The sequence below is a fragment of the Mirounga leonina genome, unplaced genomic scaffold (assembly GCF_011800145.1).
Source record: "Mirounga leonina isolate KUSES-001 unplaced genomic scaffold, KU_Mleo_1.0 Mir_173, whole genome shotgun sequence".
Classification (NCBI taxonomy): domain Eukaryota; kingdom Metazoa; phylum Chordata; class Mammalia; order Carnivora; family Phocidae; genus Mirounga; species Mirounga leonina.
The window spans coordinates 29,665,000-29,684,866 of record NW_023270447.1 but is presented as its reverse complement, the minus strand read 5'-3'; the positions used below and the strand labels follow the sequence as shown (position 1 = coordinate 29,684,866).

The following is a 19,867-nucleotide window of genomic DNA, read 5'->3' as shown; positions in this document are numbered from 1 at the left end:
CTCAGCTTCTGAAAAGTGCCTAGCCCCTTGCAGGCACGCCATATATGTTTGGTGAATGAATGATTGAATGACTGAATGAACAAACTCATAAAGGAAGCACAATTATCATCAGGTACCACCATAAATTAGTCAAAAACAGGTCCTAATTCTTTTTGTGAAGTAAGTTTGCTAGATCCAAAGACCTGGGTCATGCTGCAGATGTGGGATAGACGGATTTCAGAAAAAAAAAGAAAAAGGATAAATATTTTAAAATATATGTGGACAAGATAGAGAAATATAAATTCACTTTACAATTATTTGGATTCAAATTGCTCTGTTCTTAAGTATATTATTTCATCAAATTGATGAATATTATTGAGCTATTACTTTATGCTAGACACATTACGGGATCTGAGGCATTCAGTACATTTATGTCTAACATAAGATTTGTGGAATTTAGTTTGATAACTGAATTAGAATGAAAATATTGTAATAGGCTGAAATAATTGTCTACACTTAACAAAGCAAATAGGATTAAGGTAGGAATTAGCAGAGTCCTACAATGTGGATTGTACAAATGGTTTAAACATGACAACACTCAGAAAAAAAGCCATCTGTGGGTGTTACTTAGCTGTCAGTTTAAGAGCAATTAGAGACAGGATGAAGCTGATAAAAATACCTCAGTTACCTTCGTAGAAGTTTATACTGTGTCCAAAACCAGAGATTTTTGGTTGTAAGAAGCAGAGCAAGAACAGAGGTTAGAAATAACAAGGAGTAGGTTTAAATATTAAATTTGGATACATTTTTCTAGTGATCAGATAATAGTTTTTGGAGAAACATGTTCTAGTACTTGTTGGATGACTATTTTCAGAGTAATTGTGGAGAAACTTCATGCTGTATATTGTATTCTGTACATTTACAGATTTTTAGAAAAGCATGTGCCATGTTGAGCCCTTTAAAGATAAATAGGTAAAATGCATTAGAACACCAACAGAATCCAGAAAACATGAGCTATCATAAATAAAGGAGTGTAGCAAGAGAACCCCCTTGTGGCCAGAGAATATTTATTCCAAATGAAGACTAGAGCTAGTTAGATTTTTCTTATCATAGACCCAGCACACTTAAATCGTGAGTTCATTGTATCCCATTCACTAATTTGATGTCATCATGTTTTTCTGGTTTTGTTTGCTTTTCTTTTCTCTTTTAAAAGCAATTTGATGCATAACACATATGGAAAAGTATATAAATCACCAGTGTATAACTCAATGAATTATCAGAAATTGAACACGCATATGTAACCGCACCCAGATCCAGAATAAGAATATTACTAGCACCCAGAATACTCCCCTTGTCCCTGCTTCTAACCATTATCCCTGCAAGGGCAGCCATTATTCTGATACTTAACACCACAAGTAGGTTTTGATTATGCTTGAACTTTGGTAAATCACACCATATGTATTCTTTTTCCATCTGGCTTCTTTCACTTACCGTTATGTCTGTGGGATTCATGTATGTATACTGTGTTGTCGATATGGTTCTTTTGTTCTCAGTGCTGGTCAGTCTTCCATTTTGTGCATATACCCTAATCTACTTGTTCTATTGTTAATGGGCATTTAAGTAGTTTTCAGTCTGGGAAATCGTAAACAATGCTGCTAGGAACATTCTTGTGCATGTTGTCTGATGAATATGCTGATGAGAACACAGAGATGCTAGAATTGCTGGGTAATGAGCTATGCATATGCTCAGCTTTCACTGATACTGTCTCGGGGGATTTTTAAAGTCGTCATACCCATTTCTAGCTCCACAACCCAAGTTGCCATTGTGCCACATTCTAGCTAACATGTGGTGGGTCTTTTTCGTTTTAGGTGAATAGTGGTATCTCATTGTGGTTTTACATTTTCATTTTCTTGATGACTGATGAAGTTGAGTACTTTTGCATATGCCTACTGGCCATTCAGGAAATGCCCATCTTTCAATAGAAAATCACTGTATATGATTTGTGGGTGTTGAAATATTCTGTAGATGAGTTCTCTGTTGAATATAAGAATTGAAAACCTCCTCTCCAAATTTGTGGGATGTATTTTCATTCCCAATGATGTGTCATTTGATAAGAAATCCTCCACTTTAATATTTTTCACTTTATCAGATTTTATGGTTAGCACTTTTTGCGTCTTATTGAAGAATGCTTCATCTACTCCGAAGTCTGGAAATGTTCTCATATAATTTTCTTCTAAAAGCATGATTGTTCTATCTTTCACATTCAGATTTACAATTCATCTGGAAATTTTTGAGTATGGATCGAAATTAATGTCTTTTCTGTGAGGCTATCTGGTTAACTCAGAACCATTTATTGAATAAAGCACCATTTCTTATCTGTACCTCAGTGTGTGTTTGTCACTCATCAGGTGACTATGTATGTGTGGGTCTGTCTCTGGACTCTATTCCGTTCAATTGGTCAGTTTGTCTCTCTTTCATCAATAACCCATTGTCATGTTTATGATGGTTTTACAATAGTTTTGTAGTAGTGAGTCCCCAAGTTTTGTTGTTCTTCTTCTGTTCCAGTTATCAGTTTATTGCCTCTTAGTTCCAAATTTATCCTTTATTGCGGAGTTTCTGAAATGGAAACGGTCCCTTTAAATGTTTTTTCCTTGCCTGCTGGCTCAAAATTCAGTTTTGCCAGTAGAGGGCACTGGAGAGACATTGCAAGAGAGGCGTTCTGCTTCCTGGTTCTGCAAGTTCTGAGAAGTGGGGCTTCTTCAGGGTCCCGCTCCTGCCGCACGCACAGCCGTTTCAATGCCGGGCCCCTTTGGTGCATGGTGGCCTGCAGCACCCAGCAGCCCGCCGCGTTCCCCCGTATTACCCCTTGAGCGGTTTTGCAGCCGAGGGACTCCAGTGAGACAACTCTGAGCAGCTTCCCTAGCACCCGAGGGGGTGAATTTCCAGCCATTTTTACAGCTGCACCAGAGGTACTTCTTTGCCATTTAGTGAGCCAAGGCCATAACCAGGTCTTGCTCGTACACCTGCTGGGACATCTTCCTGTGTGTCCTATTTCACCCTAGGCGTAAGATTATTCCTGACATCTCTCTACTATAGTTTTTAGTTTTTTACTTCTAGCTAATCCCTCATCACTACCATACACTGTTACTGTAAATAGTTCTTTCAATTACACTTTCCCAGATCTTACTGTGTGGTTTCTTTCTCCTGATTGTATCCAGGCTGATATAACGTCTTTATAATAATGTCTTCCAATATGTGAACATGGTATGTTTTTCTGTTAGTTCTATTCTTGTAAATCATATGATACATTTATTCCTAATTTTTTCATGTATCTTTTGTATTTTATTATTAATTTTGCTGTTGTCCTTATATAGGAATCTAGTAGATTTCTGGCAATTTACCTTTTATCCACTGAGCTTGCTAAATTTACATATGAAAGCTAATAGTGTGTCTGTATATTCTTTCTTATTTTTCACATACACAATCATGCTTATGTAAATAACTGGGTTTATTTTTTCCTTTCTAATCCTTATACTTTCTATTTCTATATCTTGACTTACTGCATATCTAGATTTGAGACCTTCGGTACAATATTGACTAGAACTGGTAATAACAAATAGTCTTGCTTTTGGAAAAATGTTTCAGTTTTACACCATTAAATATGATGCATGCTGTATTTGTTTGTTTATTACCAGCCACTCTATTGGATTAAGGAAAGTTCATTCTATTCCAAGTTAAGGTTTTTAAAAATTAAAAAACTTTTTTTTAAAAAGAGCGTGAGTGCGGGGTGGAGGGGCAGAGGGAGTGGGAGAGAGAGACTCTTAAGCAGGTTACATGCTTCGCGCAGAGCCTGCCGGGCAGGGGCCCTGGAGGCTCAATCTGACGACCCTGAGATCATGACCCGAGCTGAAATCAAGAGTCGGACACTCAACCAACCAAGCCACTTGGGTGCCCCTAAGGTTTTTTTAGGTTTGGTTAATTCTTTTTTTTTTTTTAAATTTTATTTTATTATGTGAGTGGGTGTCAGAGTTTAAGTCCTTTACCTTTGAATCGATGTTATTATATTATTTTTATCTTTTTTTATTAATATGCCAAATTACATTGCTTTTTCAATGTAAAAACACCCTGTATTATGGCAATGAACGTGTTGTTCTTCCTGAGACTAAGTCTGAGTTTAAATCAGTTCACTTTTCATCTCTAATACAGAATAATATGAAATCAATAAATGATAAAGTAAATGTTTAATCATAAAGAAAGGGAATCATTTAATCATAAGGAAACCATTCATTTTTATTATTTTTATTTTCTCAAAGAGACACTTTTCTTTAAATATGTTCTCCCTCCCTTTAGAAAAGTAGATTGTGTCTAAATGGCTATTACTAGGTTCTTCTTTAATCTTTGGGGCTTCTAAGTTGTCATTCATCTATTTCATTTAATTCATTTTTAATGTATATCAAGCAGCTAGAGTATGGCAAGCAGAGATGGAGGAAAACTACAGAGGAAGAAGGAGAAGGCCAAGGAAGGAAACATGTTGAGAAGGCAGAATAAAATAAGAAGGAACTATGAGATGGGAAGCCAAGGGGATGGAAGGAAAATGAAATCTTCGAGGCAAGACAGTACTGGGAAATAAATGACCCCAAGTCTGTAGCAGGAAGAGGCTGCAGAAGAAGAACGGGGAGAGCCATGAAGGAGAGGGAAGGCAGAACCATACTTTGATTTCCCTCAGGTGAGGTAGCCCTGGCTCCCCGGTATTCCCGACTGGCCACACGAAGTGGGTGATGCTCCCTGCTTTGAGAGGGGGTTCCCTTATCCAGCTCCAGGAATATCTCAAGTGACAAAAACAAACAAACCAACAAAACTTTGGCCATTTCAGTCTTTGAGGCCTGGAGTGTAGGATTTAGGGCTTTACTCCAGGGAGACCCAGGAATGATTTCAACCACTCATTATTGCCACCAACCTAGGACTTGGGAGATGGAAATATCCTCTCTTCATATTTCTCCATCTTCCATTTCTTTCTCTTTAAACAGCCTCTGTATACCTTTTAAGAAGATTTATTCCCTTATCAATAAATGACATTCTCAAAACTTTATGAAAATATCAATATATTTTTATATATGTGGTTTTTTAAAAATATATTTTTAACTGATGAAAGGTATATACAGCAGATCTTGTAAGTATGCTAGTAACTCAAAAAAGATGGCTGTTTACCTCCTAATCCAGCAAAGGTGACATTAATTCATTCTGTGGTTTTTCTGTGCAGGTAGCTTTCTCATATTCTATTGCCCATGGTCTATTAACTAAAAATATTTTAAAAAGAACCAGAAGATTATTATGTGTTTGCTTTAAATTCTTTCCACAAATAAGTGAAACCATATGATAATTGACTTTCTCTTCTTGACTTATTTCACTTAGCATAATCTCCTCCAGTCCCATCCATGTTGATGCAAAAGTTGGGTATTCATCCTTTCTGATGGCCGAGTAATATTCCATTGTATATATGGACCACATCTTCTTTATCCATTCATCTGTTGAAGGGCATCTCGGCTCTTTCCACAGTTTGGCTATTGCGGACATTGCTGCTATGAACATTGGGGTGCATATGGCCCTTCTTTTCACTACATCTGTGTCTTTGGGGTAAATACCCAGTAGTGTGCTGGGTCATAGGGTAGCTCTATTTTTAATTTTTTGAGGAACCTCCACACTGTTTTCCAAAGTGACTGTACCAACTTGCATTCCCACCAACAGTGTAAAAAGGTTCCCCTTTCTATCTATCTATCTATCTATCTATCTATCTATCTATCTATCTATCTATCTATGTTATGTTAATCACCATACATTACATCATTAGTTTTTGATGTAGTGTTCCATGATTCATTGTTTGCATATAACACCCTGTGCTCCATGCAGAATGTGCCCTCCTCAATACCCATCACCAGGCTAACCCATCCTCCCAACCCCCTCCCCTCTAGAACCCTCAGTTTGTTTTTCAGAGTCCATAGTCTCTCATGGTTTGTCTCCCCTTCCAATTTCCCCCCCTTCATTCTTCCTCTCCTGCTATCTTCTTCTTTTTTTTATTAACATATAATGTATTATTTGCTTCAGAGGTACAGATCTGTGATTCAGCAGTCTTGCACACTTCACAGTGCTCACCATAGCACATACCCTCCCCAATGTCTATCACCCAGCCACCCCATCCCTCCCACCCCCGACTACTCCAGCAACCCTCAGTTTGTTTGAGGAATTCTTAATCTCAGGAAACAAACTGACGGTTCCCCTTTCTCCACAACCTCTCCAACATTTGTTGTTTCTTGCCTTTTCAATTTTTGCCATTCTAACTGGTGTAAGGTGTTATCTCAGTGTGGTTTTGATTTGAAATTCCCTGATGGCTAATGATGATGAACATTTTTTCATGTGTCTGTTAGCCATTTGTATGTCTTCTTTTGAGAAGTGTCTATTCGTCTTCTGACCATTTTTTGACTTGATTATTTGTTTTTTGGGTGTTGAGTTTGAGAAGTTCTTTATAGATCTTGGATACCAGCCCTTTATCTGTAGTGCCATTTGCAAATATCTTCTCCCATTCTGTGGGCTGCCTCCTTGTTTTGTTGACTGTCTCCTTTGCTGTGCAGAAGCTTTTTATCTTGATGAAGTCCCAAAAGTTCATTTTTGCTTTTGTTTCCCTTGCCTTTGGAGATGAATCTTGAAAGAAGTTGCTGTGGCCGATGTCGAAGAGGTTACTGGCTATGCCTAGGATTTTGATGGATTCCTGTCTCACACTAAGCTCTTTCATCCATTTTGAGTTTATCTGTGTAAGAGAATGGTCGAGTTTCATTCTTCTGTATATAGCTGTACCAATTTTCCCAGCACCATTTATTGAAGAGACTGTCTTTTTTCCATTGCATATTTTTTCCTGCTTTGTTGAAGATTATTTGACCATAGAGTTGAGGGTCCATATCCGGGTTCTCTATTCTGTTCCATTGGTCTATATGTCTGTTTTTGTGCCAGTACCATGCTGTCTTGGTGATCACAGCTTTGTAATATAGCTTAAAATCAGGCAACGGGATGCCCCCAGCTTTTTTTTCAATATTTCCTTGGTGATTCAAGGTCTTTTCTGATTCCATACAAATTTTAGGATTGTTTGCTCCAGCACTTTGAAAAATGCCATTGGTGTTTGCTTAAATTCTTTATTGCACCTAATCTTATTCTTAGGTTGATGCATTGCCTCACCTGATCTCGTTCTGTGTGTGGTTTTTTTTTTTAAGATTTTACTTATTTATTTGACAGAATAGCGAGAGCAGGAACACAAGCAGGGGGAGTGGGAGAGGGAGAAGCAGGCTTCCTGCCAAGCAGGGAGCCCAATGTGGGACTCGATCCCAGGACCCTGGGATCATGACCTGAGCCGAAGGCAGACGCTTAATGACTGAGCCACCCAGGTGCCCCTGTGTTGGTTTTATGAGCATAGAATCTATGTCTGTTTATGTTGCCAGGGTTTAACACAGAGTGTGTTATATTGGTGCTCAATATATTTTTTATTAAAAGAAGAAAGAATGGATGGGTGAATGGATGAATGAATGAATAAGTAAATGCAAAAGGCTAAAAACTAGTCTCTTTGATTCTGGTCTTGTCCTTTGTTATAGTCAGAAATCTATAATGGCCCCCCAATGGCCTACCTCCTTGTACAACTCCCTCCCCTTGAGTGCGGCAGAGATCTGAAGATGATGGGATATCACTTCCATGATTCATTTATTGTCTTTAAGAAAGAGATTATCTTCAGTGGCCTTGAAAAAATTAGGTGAGCCATTAAAAGAAAGGGACTCTTTCTGAAGGCAGAGACTCAAGGCATGAAGGAGATTTGATACAGGGAAGATTCTGCTGCTGACCTTGGAGGATTCTGTTGCTGCCATGTTGTATAAGATGAGTGCAAAGGCTGTTGTCAACAAACTGAGAGCAACGACTAGGAGCTGAGAGTAGCCTCAGGCTGGCAATCAGCAAAGAAAAGGGGACCTCAGTCTTACACTTACAAAGAACTAAATTCTGCCAGTAACCTAAGTGAGCTTTGCATCAGATTCTTTCCCAGAGAAAGATGGGACCACAGTTGGCCAATGCCTTGAGTGAGGCACCCTGAGCAAAAAATTCATTTGAACCATGCTGGGTTTCTTGATCCATGGAAACTGTGCCATAATGAATGTGAGTTGTTTTAAAGCCTCTAGGTTTATGATATTTGTTACAAAGCAAGAAAAAACTAACTCTTCTTCCTAAGACTTTGAATTTTGATCCTGCCATTCTTCTGCCTTTAGAATCTTCATATTGTCTTCATGCTAAAATCCAACTTAAATAAAGACTTTTAAAGCCTAATCACTTCCCTAGCCTCATTGCTTGCCAGTTTGATGCAGTCAGTCCATTCCAGGCAGGCTAAAATCCTTGGAGGTCCCTGATGACACTGTGCTCTCTCTTGCTTCACTTCTTCCTTGTGCTTTGTAGGGGCCCAAGGTGGGCTGCCCCCAAATGTGCCACAATGACATATTGATTATTTTGAATTGAAGCTACTTGGGAAACAGTTGGTGCAAGGACACTTAGACCTTCTCTGACCCCAGAAAGCAGGACATAAATCTCTTACATGAATAATATCCTCCCTGTACTAAGAAGTAAAAAGACATCCTTATCACCAAAGAGAGGGACTTTAAAGCCAAGAAAGCAGTAGAAATAAACCTCAGTGTGTGTGTTTGTATGTGTGTATATGTGTGTATGTACCAATCTATAGATCTATAGCTACCTCAGCCCAAATTCCACTTAGAGTTCCTTACTAATGAAAGTTCCCAAACATCTCTTTTCTTTATTCTGCCAAGTTCTCACGAATTTATTGTCTCTTTGTCTAAATTGTATAAAAACTGCCTGCCTTTGTCATTTCTTCGGGTCTCAATTTTATTATTGGGCCTCCATGTACATATCCTAAAACTTTGTTTTTTCCTTTTGTTAATCTGTCTCATGTCAGTTTAATTCCTAAACCAGCTGGAAAAACCTTGGAGGGAAGAAGAAAATTTCTTCCTGCCCTACAACTTCGTGTCTCAGTCTAAACTTTGATTTGCTAGCTTTTACTAGTGCCCTAAGACTGGGTGAGTCCACTGTCATCCTGGTACCCAGGGGATCTGGTTTTTACCCCTTTTGTAGCCATAGGACATGAATATAACTATCTGTGTACCTGACGGTCTCCCTGAGCACACAGCATGCGATGTGAGGGCAGTGTTTTATCTTACTCAGCGTTATCCTTCCCCAGGGTCTAAGCCCGTGTTGAATGACTGAATGTGTAAATGGGAAACGAAGCTGTGCACTGTCTTATAAATGAATTCAGGAAAAGTCAAATCCTCATCTGTTTGTTCCCATGCAGAAAGACTTGGTTTTAAATACCAGCCAGTGCCACCCCTCTGCTCGTAGAATTAGTTTGGCCAAAGTCACCTAATGTCCTTAAGTTTCATTTGCATACTTTGAGAAATAAACATACTAAGAGTGATTACTGTATGAGATTGTTTCCAGAAGAAATGAGGAAAATGCATACAGTTGCACAGTGCCAAGTCCATAGTTAAATGTAAAGAAATGTTAGCTATTAGTTTTAGTGCAGTTTTTTATTAATTGCCATTTCATGCATGCCTACATATGGGCTACAGAGGGGACCAAAGATCTTTCTCATGGCAGAAATTTGGCAGAAATCTTTTTTTTTCCTTTTCGTTTTCTCTCTTTGTTTCTAGCAAGGTAAAAGAAAATGACAGGCCGCATGCTGCGTGCTGATTACTGCTTTGAGTTTCACTTCCCTTTCTTTCAAACAGGAAGCCACAAATCTCAGGAGAACCTTCCAGTCTCCAAACTGGGGCTGCTCGATACATGAAACAGAACAGCTAACACCACATGTAAGCTCAATCCAACTCTTAAAAAACAGGTAAGTGACTTTTTGCCATCCAATGTTTCCTAGCTGTGTGTAAAGAAAATTGCTTGTTTGCCTTTCTTTGAAAAAGAATTTCAGAGGAAACTTGCTGCTAATGATCATAATTTCCCCTTGAGTTTGTTTTGTTTTTAATGAATATTTCAAACACAGGGAACTCCAGAGAGTAAGTAAACTCCAGTGTAATCTTACTCAGCTCTATCAGATTTTTTAAAATGGCTTGCTTTATCGAATTGGAATCGTTTTTTACCCCTGAAAAATGAAAGCATTACAGATAATGTTGAAGTTTTCTGTGAATCTCTCCTACATTCCTTTCTCTTCCCTTCCTTCCCCCTAGGGAAATATTAAACAGACTTTGGGACAAAGTATTGTTTTGCTGGTTTTTATGCTTTTGCTCTATATAACGTATGTATCTAAACGTGATCTCGAGTATAGCTTTGAGTTAACAGTTTATTTTCATTTTTTTTTATTTTTAAGAGATTATTTATTTATTTATTTGACACAGAGAGAGATAGAGAGAGGCAGTGAGAGAGGGAACACAAGCAGGGGAAGTGGGAGACGGAGAAGCAGGCTCCCTGCTGAGCAGGGAGCCCGATGTGGGGCTCGATCCCAGGACCCTGGGACCATGACCTGAGCTGAAGGCAGACGCTTAATGACTGAGCCACCCAGGTGCCCCAACAGTTTATTTAAATAATATCATACTAGATGTATCATTCTCAACTTGTTTTTTTCCACTCAAGATTAATTTTTTGAGCTTTATCAATGTTGATACAAATAGGTCTAGTTCAGTCACTTCAATGCTCTTTAGTATTTCATTGTGTGAATATGCCAAAATTTGTACATGCAATCTTCTAATGTCATCCTAAACAATGCTGCTATGAATGTACTTGTTCCCCAAAATGATGTGTGTCTCAAAATAATGTGAATATTATTGAATCTCCATATCCGGGTCAACTTGGTATTGCTGGACTTTTGTTTGATGTGAAATGATATCTCATTCTTTAATTTACAGTTCTCTGTTTCTAGAATTGAACATTTTTTGTATGTTTATAATTCATTTGAGTTACCTCATCTGTGAATGTCTTCTTCATATACTTTGACTGCTTTTCCATTAGAGACAGTTTTTCCATTAGATGTGAGATACACACACACACACACACACAGAGTAATATTACTCAGCCATAAAAAAGGCTGAGATCTTGCCATTTGGGACAACATGGATGGATCTCGAGGGGATTATGATAAGTGAAATAAGTCAGAAAGAAAAATGCCATCTGATTTCTCTTACATGTGGAATCTAAAAAACAAAACAAATGAATAAACAGTATGGTTTATTTCTGTGTTCTGCTTTTTCTCTTGGTTTTCTATCCTTTTGTTTCATTTCCTCTCTTGTGTTTATGATGAATATGAGTCACTGAATATAAAAAAAATTGAACCTAGAAGGATGTTCTCTTCGTCTAAACAAGATCTGTTTTGCATCTGCCATGCAGCTGGGGGCAAAAGCAAACTTCATTTATACTAACCCAATCATAGACTGAAATTACTTAGGAGATGGAGTTAAGTCTGTCCATTTCCAGGCCACCCTTCCTTCTTCCCTGTAGCTCTTCAGAATCCTTGCCCACGGGGGCGCCTTGGTGGCTCAGTCAGTTAAGTAACTGCCTTCAGCTCAGCTCAAGATCCTGGAGTCCTGGGATTGAGCCCTCCCACCCCCACCCCCCAAGTTGTCAGGCTCCCTGCTCAGTGAGCGGGGGGGTCTGCTTCTCTCTCCCCCTCTGCTTCTCCCCCCAGCTTGTGTTCTCTTTCTGGCTTGCTAACTCTCTCTCTTTCCTTGCCCACGGCCAGAGGAGGGTTGCCAAGGCATCCTCTTTGCTGCACTCTATTCCCCTAGCTCTGGGAGTCCAGCAAAAGTTTTGCTCAATATCTCAGCATCTCTGGCACCTCTTCTAAAGCTAACAGATGTTCCTCAGAGAAATGTGCTCCCAAATGCCAAGCTTACCTCTCAGTGTTCATTTCTTTTCCAAATCTTAGCCCTCCAATGCTTTCAAATACATGTATTTACAGTGCACCCTGTGTTCTCATTTTTCTCATTGAAAGAATTGGCATGATGGCTCATGGATTATTCTGCTGCTGTAGGACCTCAATGTCTGTTAACTCCTTTCATATATCAGTTTCTTTCTTTGGGAACCGTTTTCTGTATAAATTCCTTTCTCCTACCTTCTAATTCATGGGTTGGCCAACTATGGTCTATGTGACATCAACCTGTTTTGATAAAAAAGGCTTTATTGGAACACAGTCATGCCCATTTGTTCATATATTGTCTCCGTTTTTGTGTCACATTGGCAAAGTTGCGTAATTACGGCAGGGACCATATGGCCCACAAAGCCTAAAATATTTACTCTCTGTCATTAAGAAAAAAGTTTGCTGATCGCTGTTCTGATTTATTAATTTTACTTTATTCTTTACCTAGGCTTCCATTTACTTTGTCTACTGACTTTAAAAAATGTAATGGTATTTTCTATTTCTAAATGATCTATTTTTTATAGGTACCTACTATTGTTCAATTTATATATATATATATATATATAAATATATATATATATTTTGCCTTGTGAATAAACAAATAACATGTTTTAATTGGGCCAGAGGAAAAAAAAATAACATGCTAAAGCTAGAAGCAGAAATCTGTGCTTTAAACCACTATTATATACTAACTAGCCTCTCAATCTATTATTGTTTTTCTATCAGATACAGAACAATGGCAGTGACAACCAGATTGACATGGAGTGAGGAGAAAAGTCTGCAGAAGATGCCTGGGAATGTGTCCTTGAGACTTCTTTATAAATCTAGTGTCCATGACAGTAACATTTCTGGTATGCTTGATAGGTGCACTTGTCAGGGACCTACTGCAACAATAATTTACTTTAATATAAAGACTACTTTTGTGGTCTTTATGCTTGGGCATTATCCTGAAATATCTGACTATTTAAAAAGGCCCGATCCCTCCTTCTGTTTTTCATTTCAAAAGAATAATGCAACTGAAATGACAACTGCAGTTTTAGAAACAGAAACAAAAATTGCTTCTGGATAACTGGTATTTTATTCCTTTAGCCAAGAGATGTTGTCTGTAGATCCAGGCAAAACCAGACTTTCTAGGATGCTTCATTAAGCAAAGCTTTAGGAGTATATATCCCGTCTGACATCAAGTATTTGGAATGTGAAGTTTTTTGAGTTGAAAGTATGTTAAATTAGATAATCCTACATTCTGATTCTAGTCTTTCTTTGTGTTTGTGGTCACAATTTAGCTGCAAGAACAAGGAAAAATGAGAGGAACATCAGATTTCATGCCATCAAATTTCTCTTTCATAAACTTCAAAATGAAACCTAGGAAGCATAAAAGTTATGAGGTATTACTCAGAAAGTATAGGCAGCTTTGAACAAAATAGGTTGAGGAGAAGTGGAGACATGGAGAGGGAGAGCCAGTGAGGGCGGGGTTTATGTTGGCACGATGACCCCTTTTGGGTCAGCTCTAGGATCTGTAGGCCTAGTTATATGAGAGTTTCCAGAGCAAGTTACTGTGTAGGGAGGTTAATTTTCCCTTCTCTTCGCATGATGTTGCCAACCCTAACTCCCAACTGGACAGCTCAGCCCTGGTTTATATAAGCAGACTCTTTGCCTCATTTAGAAGGTAGACTTGGGCATATTTAGCCAGGCAAGTTAAAAAACTTATTATGCTATGTTTATTTCCTACAGGAATTGAGGATGATATGAACTACATAAACCAGATAACAAGAGCCACGAAGTAAGTTAGGTTCTTGGACTATCTATTACTCATTTTATTTAGAACACTTCTATAAATGGCATTGGAAATGAAATAGTAAAATAAAAATCATATAACTTGGAGTGATAAAAATGAGTTATAATCTTACTTATGTAATACCTTCGAGGCAATTATGGCAACAACAGAGGCAAAATCACTACCAACTGTGAACCTTTAAAAATCTACCAGGCAATAGTTTGGCTTTATGTTTCTCTTTGGACTTGCTAGATTCAAAGTTTTCCAGACAGAAAAGTCTAGACGACTATTTCAGATAATTTGTCCGAAGCCTTTCCCTGGGAATAAAGTTTTTGGGGGAATTTCAGTAAGTTTTAAAAACAAAGCCCCCTTTCCCCAATTTATAGATAAATAGCTGTTTTGCATATATTTTATTTCTCCTTAATATAATATTATTACTGAAATAATACTCATCTTCATTGTTACTGCTATTTGTTAGATTTGTGTGGTCTAAGACTCGTAGTTTAACAATGATTTGGTTGCTGGTTAATGTTTCTTTATTCGGATATAGATAAATGCATTTTCTTCAAGCACAAAATGCATAACTTTAGACCATTTCAAATCATATGATAGATGTTAATGCCAAGATAATAAGTAATTAAAACATACTTTTAAAGAGAAGGAAAGAAGCAGCAGAATCATACTGTTCCTATGGAAGTTTGGCTCTTGTCTTTAAGTACCTACCGCATGTTATTTGACAGGCACAGAAATCCACTTCTAGCCGAACTCAGAGCCTACAAGCCCTGTGTAGACTTTATTTCAGAAGTTCGTATTCTCTTGCTGGGTCCATCTGGGTCTGGAAAGTCTAGTTTTATCAATTCAGTGAAGTCTGTTTTCCGAGGCCGGGTGACTCACCAAGCCACAGTGACGTCTGATGTCACCAGCATTACTGGACAGGTAAGTTATTTAAAGATTTCCTGAGGATTTTGTTTTATCAATTACAATGATCAGGTTTGTTCATTTCTTTGCCATTTTCTCTTAGAACATTAACCTCCTCCTGATCTACAAGCAATTAAATGCTAAATCAAATGTAAAAAAGGAGTAAAATTTGATTCAGAATTCCCTCCGTTGAGTTGTGTTTCACTTTCCATTTTTATGCGTGCAAGAAGCAGTTATATGAAGAATGCTTTTTGGTACATGTAAAAAAAACAAAACAAAACAGCACTACAATTTTAAAAATTTTGTGGAAATCTTTGTCCATTATATTAGAAGTCTGTTTTTACTTATGTCCCACATGCTTTTACCTGGATTGAAATTCTTTTCTTTTTTTTTGTAATAAAATAATGAAAATTATATATTATAACACTTTTCCATTTTACAAGACCATTTTATAAGAAATGATTGTGAAAAGCAAGACAGCAATTCACTTTGGTGGGTCAACCTTCAAAGGGTAAATTTATCAGTGGTCCTACAAACACTATCTTATTTGTAAACAAATATAAGTACTAATACCATTTTTAAAACTGTTACTCTAGATCTACAAATTACTGTGTAAAAACTTTCATCCCTTCTATGCTTGTCAATGTTACACAATCAAATAAAAAAATTAAGGGGAATGAATAGAACATTTCATCATCAAGCTGTATTTTTCTGTGATTGCTACAAGCAAATATTGTTATCTTCTGATTGGAAATATGCGTGCACTGTCAATGCAAAATTTAGCATAAGACAGTAATGGTTCATTTTAGTTTTGTGTCACATTTAATAACTGAAAACATTTTCTAAGACTTTCAAGAATCACATCTTATTTCTTGATGTTGGCTAGATTCTATCTATTTGACTGACTTTATTTTGGTATATTAGCCTAGTCTCAGAAGCCAAAGCAAGGTACCACAATGGCACTTCAAAACACTAAGCATTGATTGAAATGTTTCTATTTGTGAAAGATTGTGTTGGCAATAAAGACCTAAATACAAATGAGAGCTGGTCTTTTTACTCAAGGATTTCAGTGTAGGTAATAAACAAATAAGTACTATTCAATGTGATAGGTGCTGTAATGGAGGTACTCATCAGGAGAGGCTCTGTCTCCCTCCTTTTCATGTTGAAAGCTCCAAAGACATTGCTCTAAGAGAAGATGTAGATCCTTAGGTCCAAATGAAATGCAAATACTACTATATAAACTGAAGGAATACAAGACAGAATATTTGTCAGAGAAACAGTATTTTATTTCATTTCTCAGAGACCCTTCTCTTTGAAGAATTAAATTTTTTTAAAAAAGATTTTATTTATTTATTTGACAGAGAAAGAGAGCACAAACAGGGGGAGTGGCAGAGGGAGAGGGAGAAGCAGGCTCCCCCGCTGAGCAGGGAGCCTGACGCGGGGCTTGGGGCTCCATCCCAGGACCGTGGGATCAGGACCCGAGCCAAAGGCAGATGCTTAACTGACTGAGCCACCAAGGCACCCCTGAAGAATTAAATTTATGAAGTAAACAGATTAATAAAAACTATGAATGTGCCTATTGATCTTGAAATTTTACAGTGCACTTTAAGTGTGTAACTCTACTGCTTCAGTGTAACTCCTTTCAAGCACCAGTAAGTCCTGTTCATTTAGATCAAAATATCTAATGGGATTGCTCCTGGGCATTGGACTTATGGACCAGTGGGAACTTTTGACTCCAGTACAGATTACAATAGGTCGTAGAGGGTTCTCAACTGCCTAGTGTGGAATGGGAGATTTGTGATTCAAGTGTTGTCTGGTATCACTGAGAAGTACTTCTCTTTGTGAATCTTCCTAAGTGTTCCATAGTTATGCCTCTGTGGAAGTATATTTGACCAATAAAAAATTTTCAGAGTTCTGAAAAAAAAGTGGAGCTTCTCAAAGTGAGGTTTGTAGACCCCCAAGAGTCCCTGAGGGCATTTTAGGGGATCTATGAGTTTAAAATTATTTGTGTAATAATGCTTAGATGGCTTTGCTTTTTCTAGAGTATTGGCATTTGAACTGATCATACACATGTAGTTTTATTTGTTGGGTGGTACCTTAGCATGAATCAAGCAATGGCACCAAGCTCTATTAGTAATCGCTATATACGTTCCTAGCACTTGCAGTAAAAAAAATGCTAGTTTCATTTAAGAATGTAATTGATGACTAAGTAACACCATTGATTTTATTTAAACTCAACTTTTTATTATTTTATATATATTTTTGTGTGATGAAATGGGAAATACAAAGGATTTCTAAGGTATATCAAGATATGGTGGTTGTCAAGAAAAGACACTGGTGCGATTGAGTTGTGAGCTGAACTTTTTTCATGTAACATCCTTTATAAATGAGAAGACAATTGACAGACTTGATTATTCATACTTAGGTATTTGGTAGACATTTATGGACAATGCACAAAATGAGCATATCACTACAAGAAAAACAACGAACCAGCAATGTTTGTTGCCAATGATAACATCTGAGCTTTTAAGAAAACAAAAATTAGAACTTTGGGAAACTTGGATCCACCACTTTGAGCTTCATAACTTCTCAATACTTAAAAACTTACCTGATGAGATTAATGGTGCTAGTAACAAATATGATGTTTTAATATTGTGTGGTGAAATGTACCAATATTTGGAAGATCTTATCTAGATCCAATATTTTCAAATGACCAAATGCATTGGGTTTGTAAGTCATGCATGAATAAAAAATATATTCAAAGCATAAGATAGATCAATAAATTTAATGTAGCTGAGTATGAAAATGTCACAGATCCTAGCTAATCTTTGGAGAAATTATCACTTATTGAGCTTTGATACATTATTAATGAGGAATATCCACAATTCTCTGAAAGCTGTTAAATTAAATACTCTCTCCTTTTCCTACTACTATATATATGTGAGGCTAGATTTTCTTCATACACTTCAACCAAAATGATATATCACAACAGATTGAATTCAGAGGCAGATATGAGAATCCTGCCATCTTCTATTAATCCAGATAGTAAAGAGAATTGCAAAAAGTAAATTGATCCTATTCTTTTTAATATTTTTTTTGGAAATAATTTTTTCATAAAAATGTCCTTTAGGTTAACATTGCAATAGATTCATAATTGTATTTTAAAATGATTTAAGAAATATTTAAATTTTTAAAAAATTTTTTAGTATGTTAAATATCAATAGATATAACCTACATACATAAAATATCTTTGAGATTCTCAATAATTTTTAAGAATATCAGGTGATACTGAGACCAAAATGTTTGAGGACCACAGTGTTAAAATATTAGCCACTTTCTGTTCTTCCTTTTGTCATGTCTTGAATGCTAGTTGAAGAATGAATTTTTATCTTTGATATACTTTGTTTTATAGTATAGGATATATCCTATTAAAGATGGGAAAGATGGCAAATATCTGCCATTTAGGTTGTGTGACTCCATGGGGCTACATGAGAAAGAAGGAGTAGGTTTGTGTGTGGATGACATACCCTACATCTTAAAAGGCTGTGTGCCAGACAGATAATCAGGTAAGAATTCTCCAATCTCTACAACATTTAAAATCAGTTTCATCAATTATTTTTGTTAAGTTTTTACCCCATAAGGCAGTTTCAACTGTCATAAGGTGTTTTCAACATCAACCAACACTACTCTGCTTTAAATGAATAAGTATTCATATAAGTAAAGTAGAGTAACTTATTTTCTACAGCATTAAGAAAGCAAGCCTGGGGTGCCTGGCTGGCTCAGTCGGTAGAACGTGTGGTTCTTGAACTCAGGGTCATGAGTTTGAGCGCCACACTGGGTGTGGAGATAACTTAAAAAAAAATAAGGTGATCTCAAAAGAAAAAAAAAAAAAAAGAAACAAAGAAAGAAAAGAAAAGAAATACAGCCAAAAGGCAGTATTTTACTCATACAGATCCCAGAAAAAGGACAGGAGGGGATTGTGTTTATTTCACTCTTTATTGTAAAATAGATAGGAAAGTAATAGTTCAATCTCATGTACTTTTTTGATCAACTAGACAAAATCTTGGAACAATTAACCACTTTTTGTTGAAGTGTGATATTATTATACTGTAAGTACTTAGGTTTCACTACTTAAATGCTACCTAAATACCTACATCCAAAGGTTGGCTCTGCCACTAGCTAGATGTGCACCTGTAAGCAAGTAACATACTTGTCTCCGTAAGTCTTCCTTTTTTATGTGTGAAATGTAGGTAATAATAATGCCCATTTCATAGGGCACCTGAGAAGATAAACGAGATGATGTACTTTACATTCTCAGAAGGTCAACCATTATTATTCCCTTTCTTTTAGGCATTGGGTATAATACAATCAGCCTCAATTTCTGAACAGTGGCTTCCATTGCCTCTCAGTTGTGCTTGATCGGAAACCTTAACTATGTACTCAAATACTAAAAAGCCATGATTGAAAACCTAATTTGTGCCAGATACTTTGCTAGTTACTGGAAACACAGAGTTGACTAAGAACACAATTCTTATCCTCACAGTCTAAGGAGACATAAGATACAGGGAGGTGGAACAGAGCAGAGAGATGGGAGAAATCGTGAGCCTATGAAAAACCTTCATTTTTCACAACAGAGAGGCAGTCAATTCAGTCCAACATTGAAACATATGGGTAAAACATAATGAATGTAGCCCTTTACTATATTTTTAATTTTTTGAGATTTTATTTATTTATTTGACAGAAAGAGAGTGCACAAGCAGGGTGACAGGCAGGCAGAGGGAGAGGGAGAAGCAGGCTTCCCGCTGAGCAGGGAGCCCGATGCAGGACTTGATCCCAGGACCCTGAGATCATGACCTGAGCCGAAGGCGGGCGCTTAACCAACTGAGCCACCCAGGTGCCTCCCCCCACCCCCGCCCCTTTACTGTATTTTAAATCTATTTTCTCAATCCTAGAAAGATTATTGTTTTGTGGTAAGGAGATACTAACTTAAAATTTGGTATTTCTTCTGTTTCATTTTCATTTCTTTTTCTTCTGTGAAATTAAAGAAATTATAGTATTTTATTTAAAAATGCATTTTCAATATATTTTCCCCTCTCCTTTTTCCTCTATCCATTAGTCCATTTGAGTACACAAAATGTTTAGAGAGAAGTCTTAAATGATGTGTAATCAATGTCATTGGTAGTTTCTTTCTCTCTCTCTTTCTTTCTTTCTTTCTTTCTTTCTTTCTTTCTTTCTTTCTTTCTTTCTTT

The 19,867-nt window shown here is 37.1% G+C and overlaps 1 protein-coding gene across 1 annotated transcript in view; it reads left to right on the top strand.

Annotated features, from left to right (window-relative positions):
- The first annotated feature begins 2,716 nt into the window (after positions 1 to 2,716).
- The window catches only part of IFI44L (interferon induced protein 44 like), a 27,898-nt gene continuing 10,747 nt past the window's right edge, over positions 2,717 to 19,867 (top strand). The window contains exons 1-7 of the mRNA XM_035018181.1: positions 2,717 to 2,945; positions 9,795 to 9,904; positions 12,653 to 12,777; positions 13,658 to 13,706; positions 14,441 to 14,636; positions 18,031 to 18,179; positions 19,509 to 19,512. Coding sequence (XP_034874072.1) covers positions 12,663 to 12,777; positions 13,658 to 13,706; positions 14,441 to 14,636; positions 18,031 to 18,179; positions 19,509 to 19,512 — 513 coding nt within the window. The 5' untranslated portion in view covers positions 2,717 to 2,945; positions 9,795 to 9,904; positions 12,653 to 12,662. The remainder of the gene's footprint in view (positions 2,946 to 9,794; positions 9,905 to 12,652; positions 12,778 to 13,657; positions 13,707 to 14,440; positions 14,637 to 18,030; positions 18,180 to 19,508; positions 19,513 to 19,867) is intronic.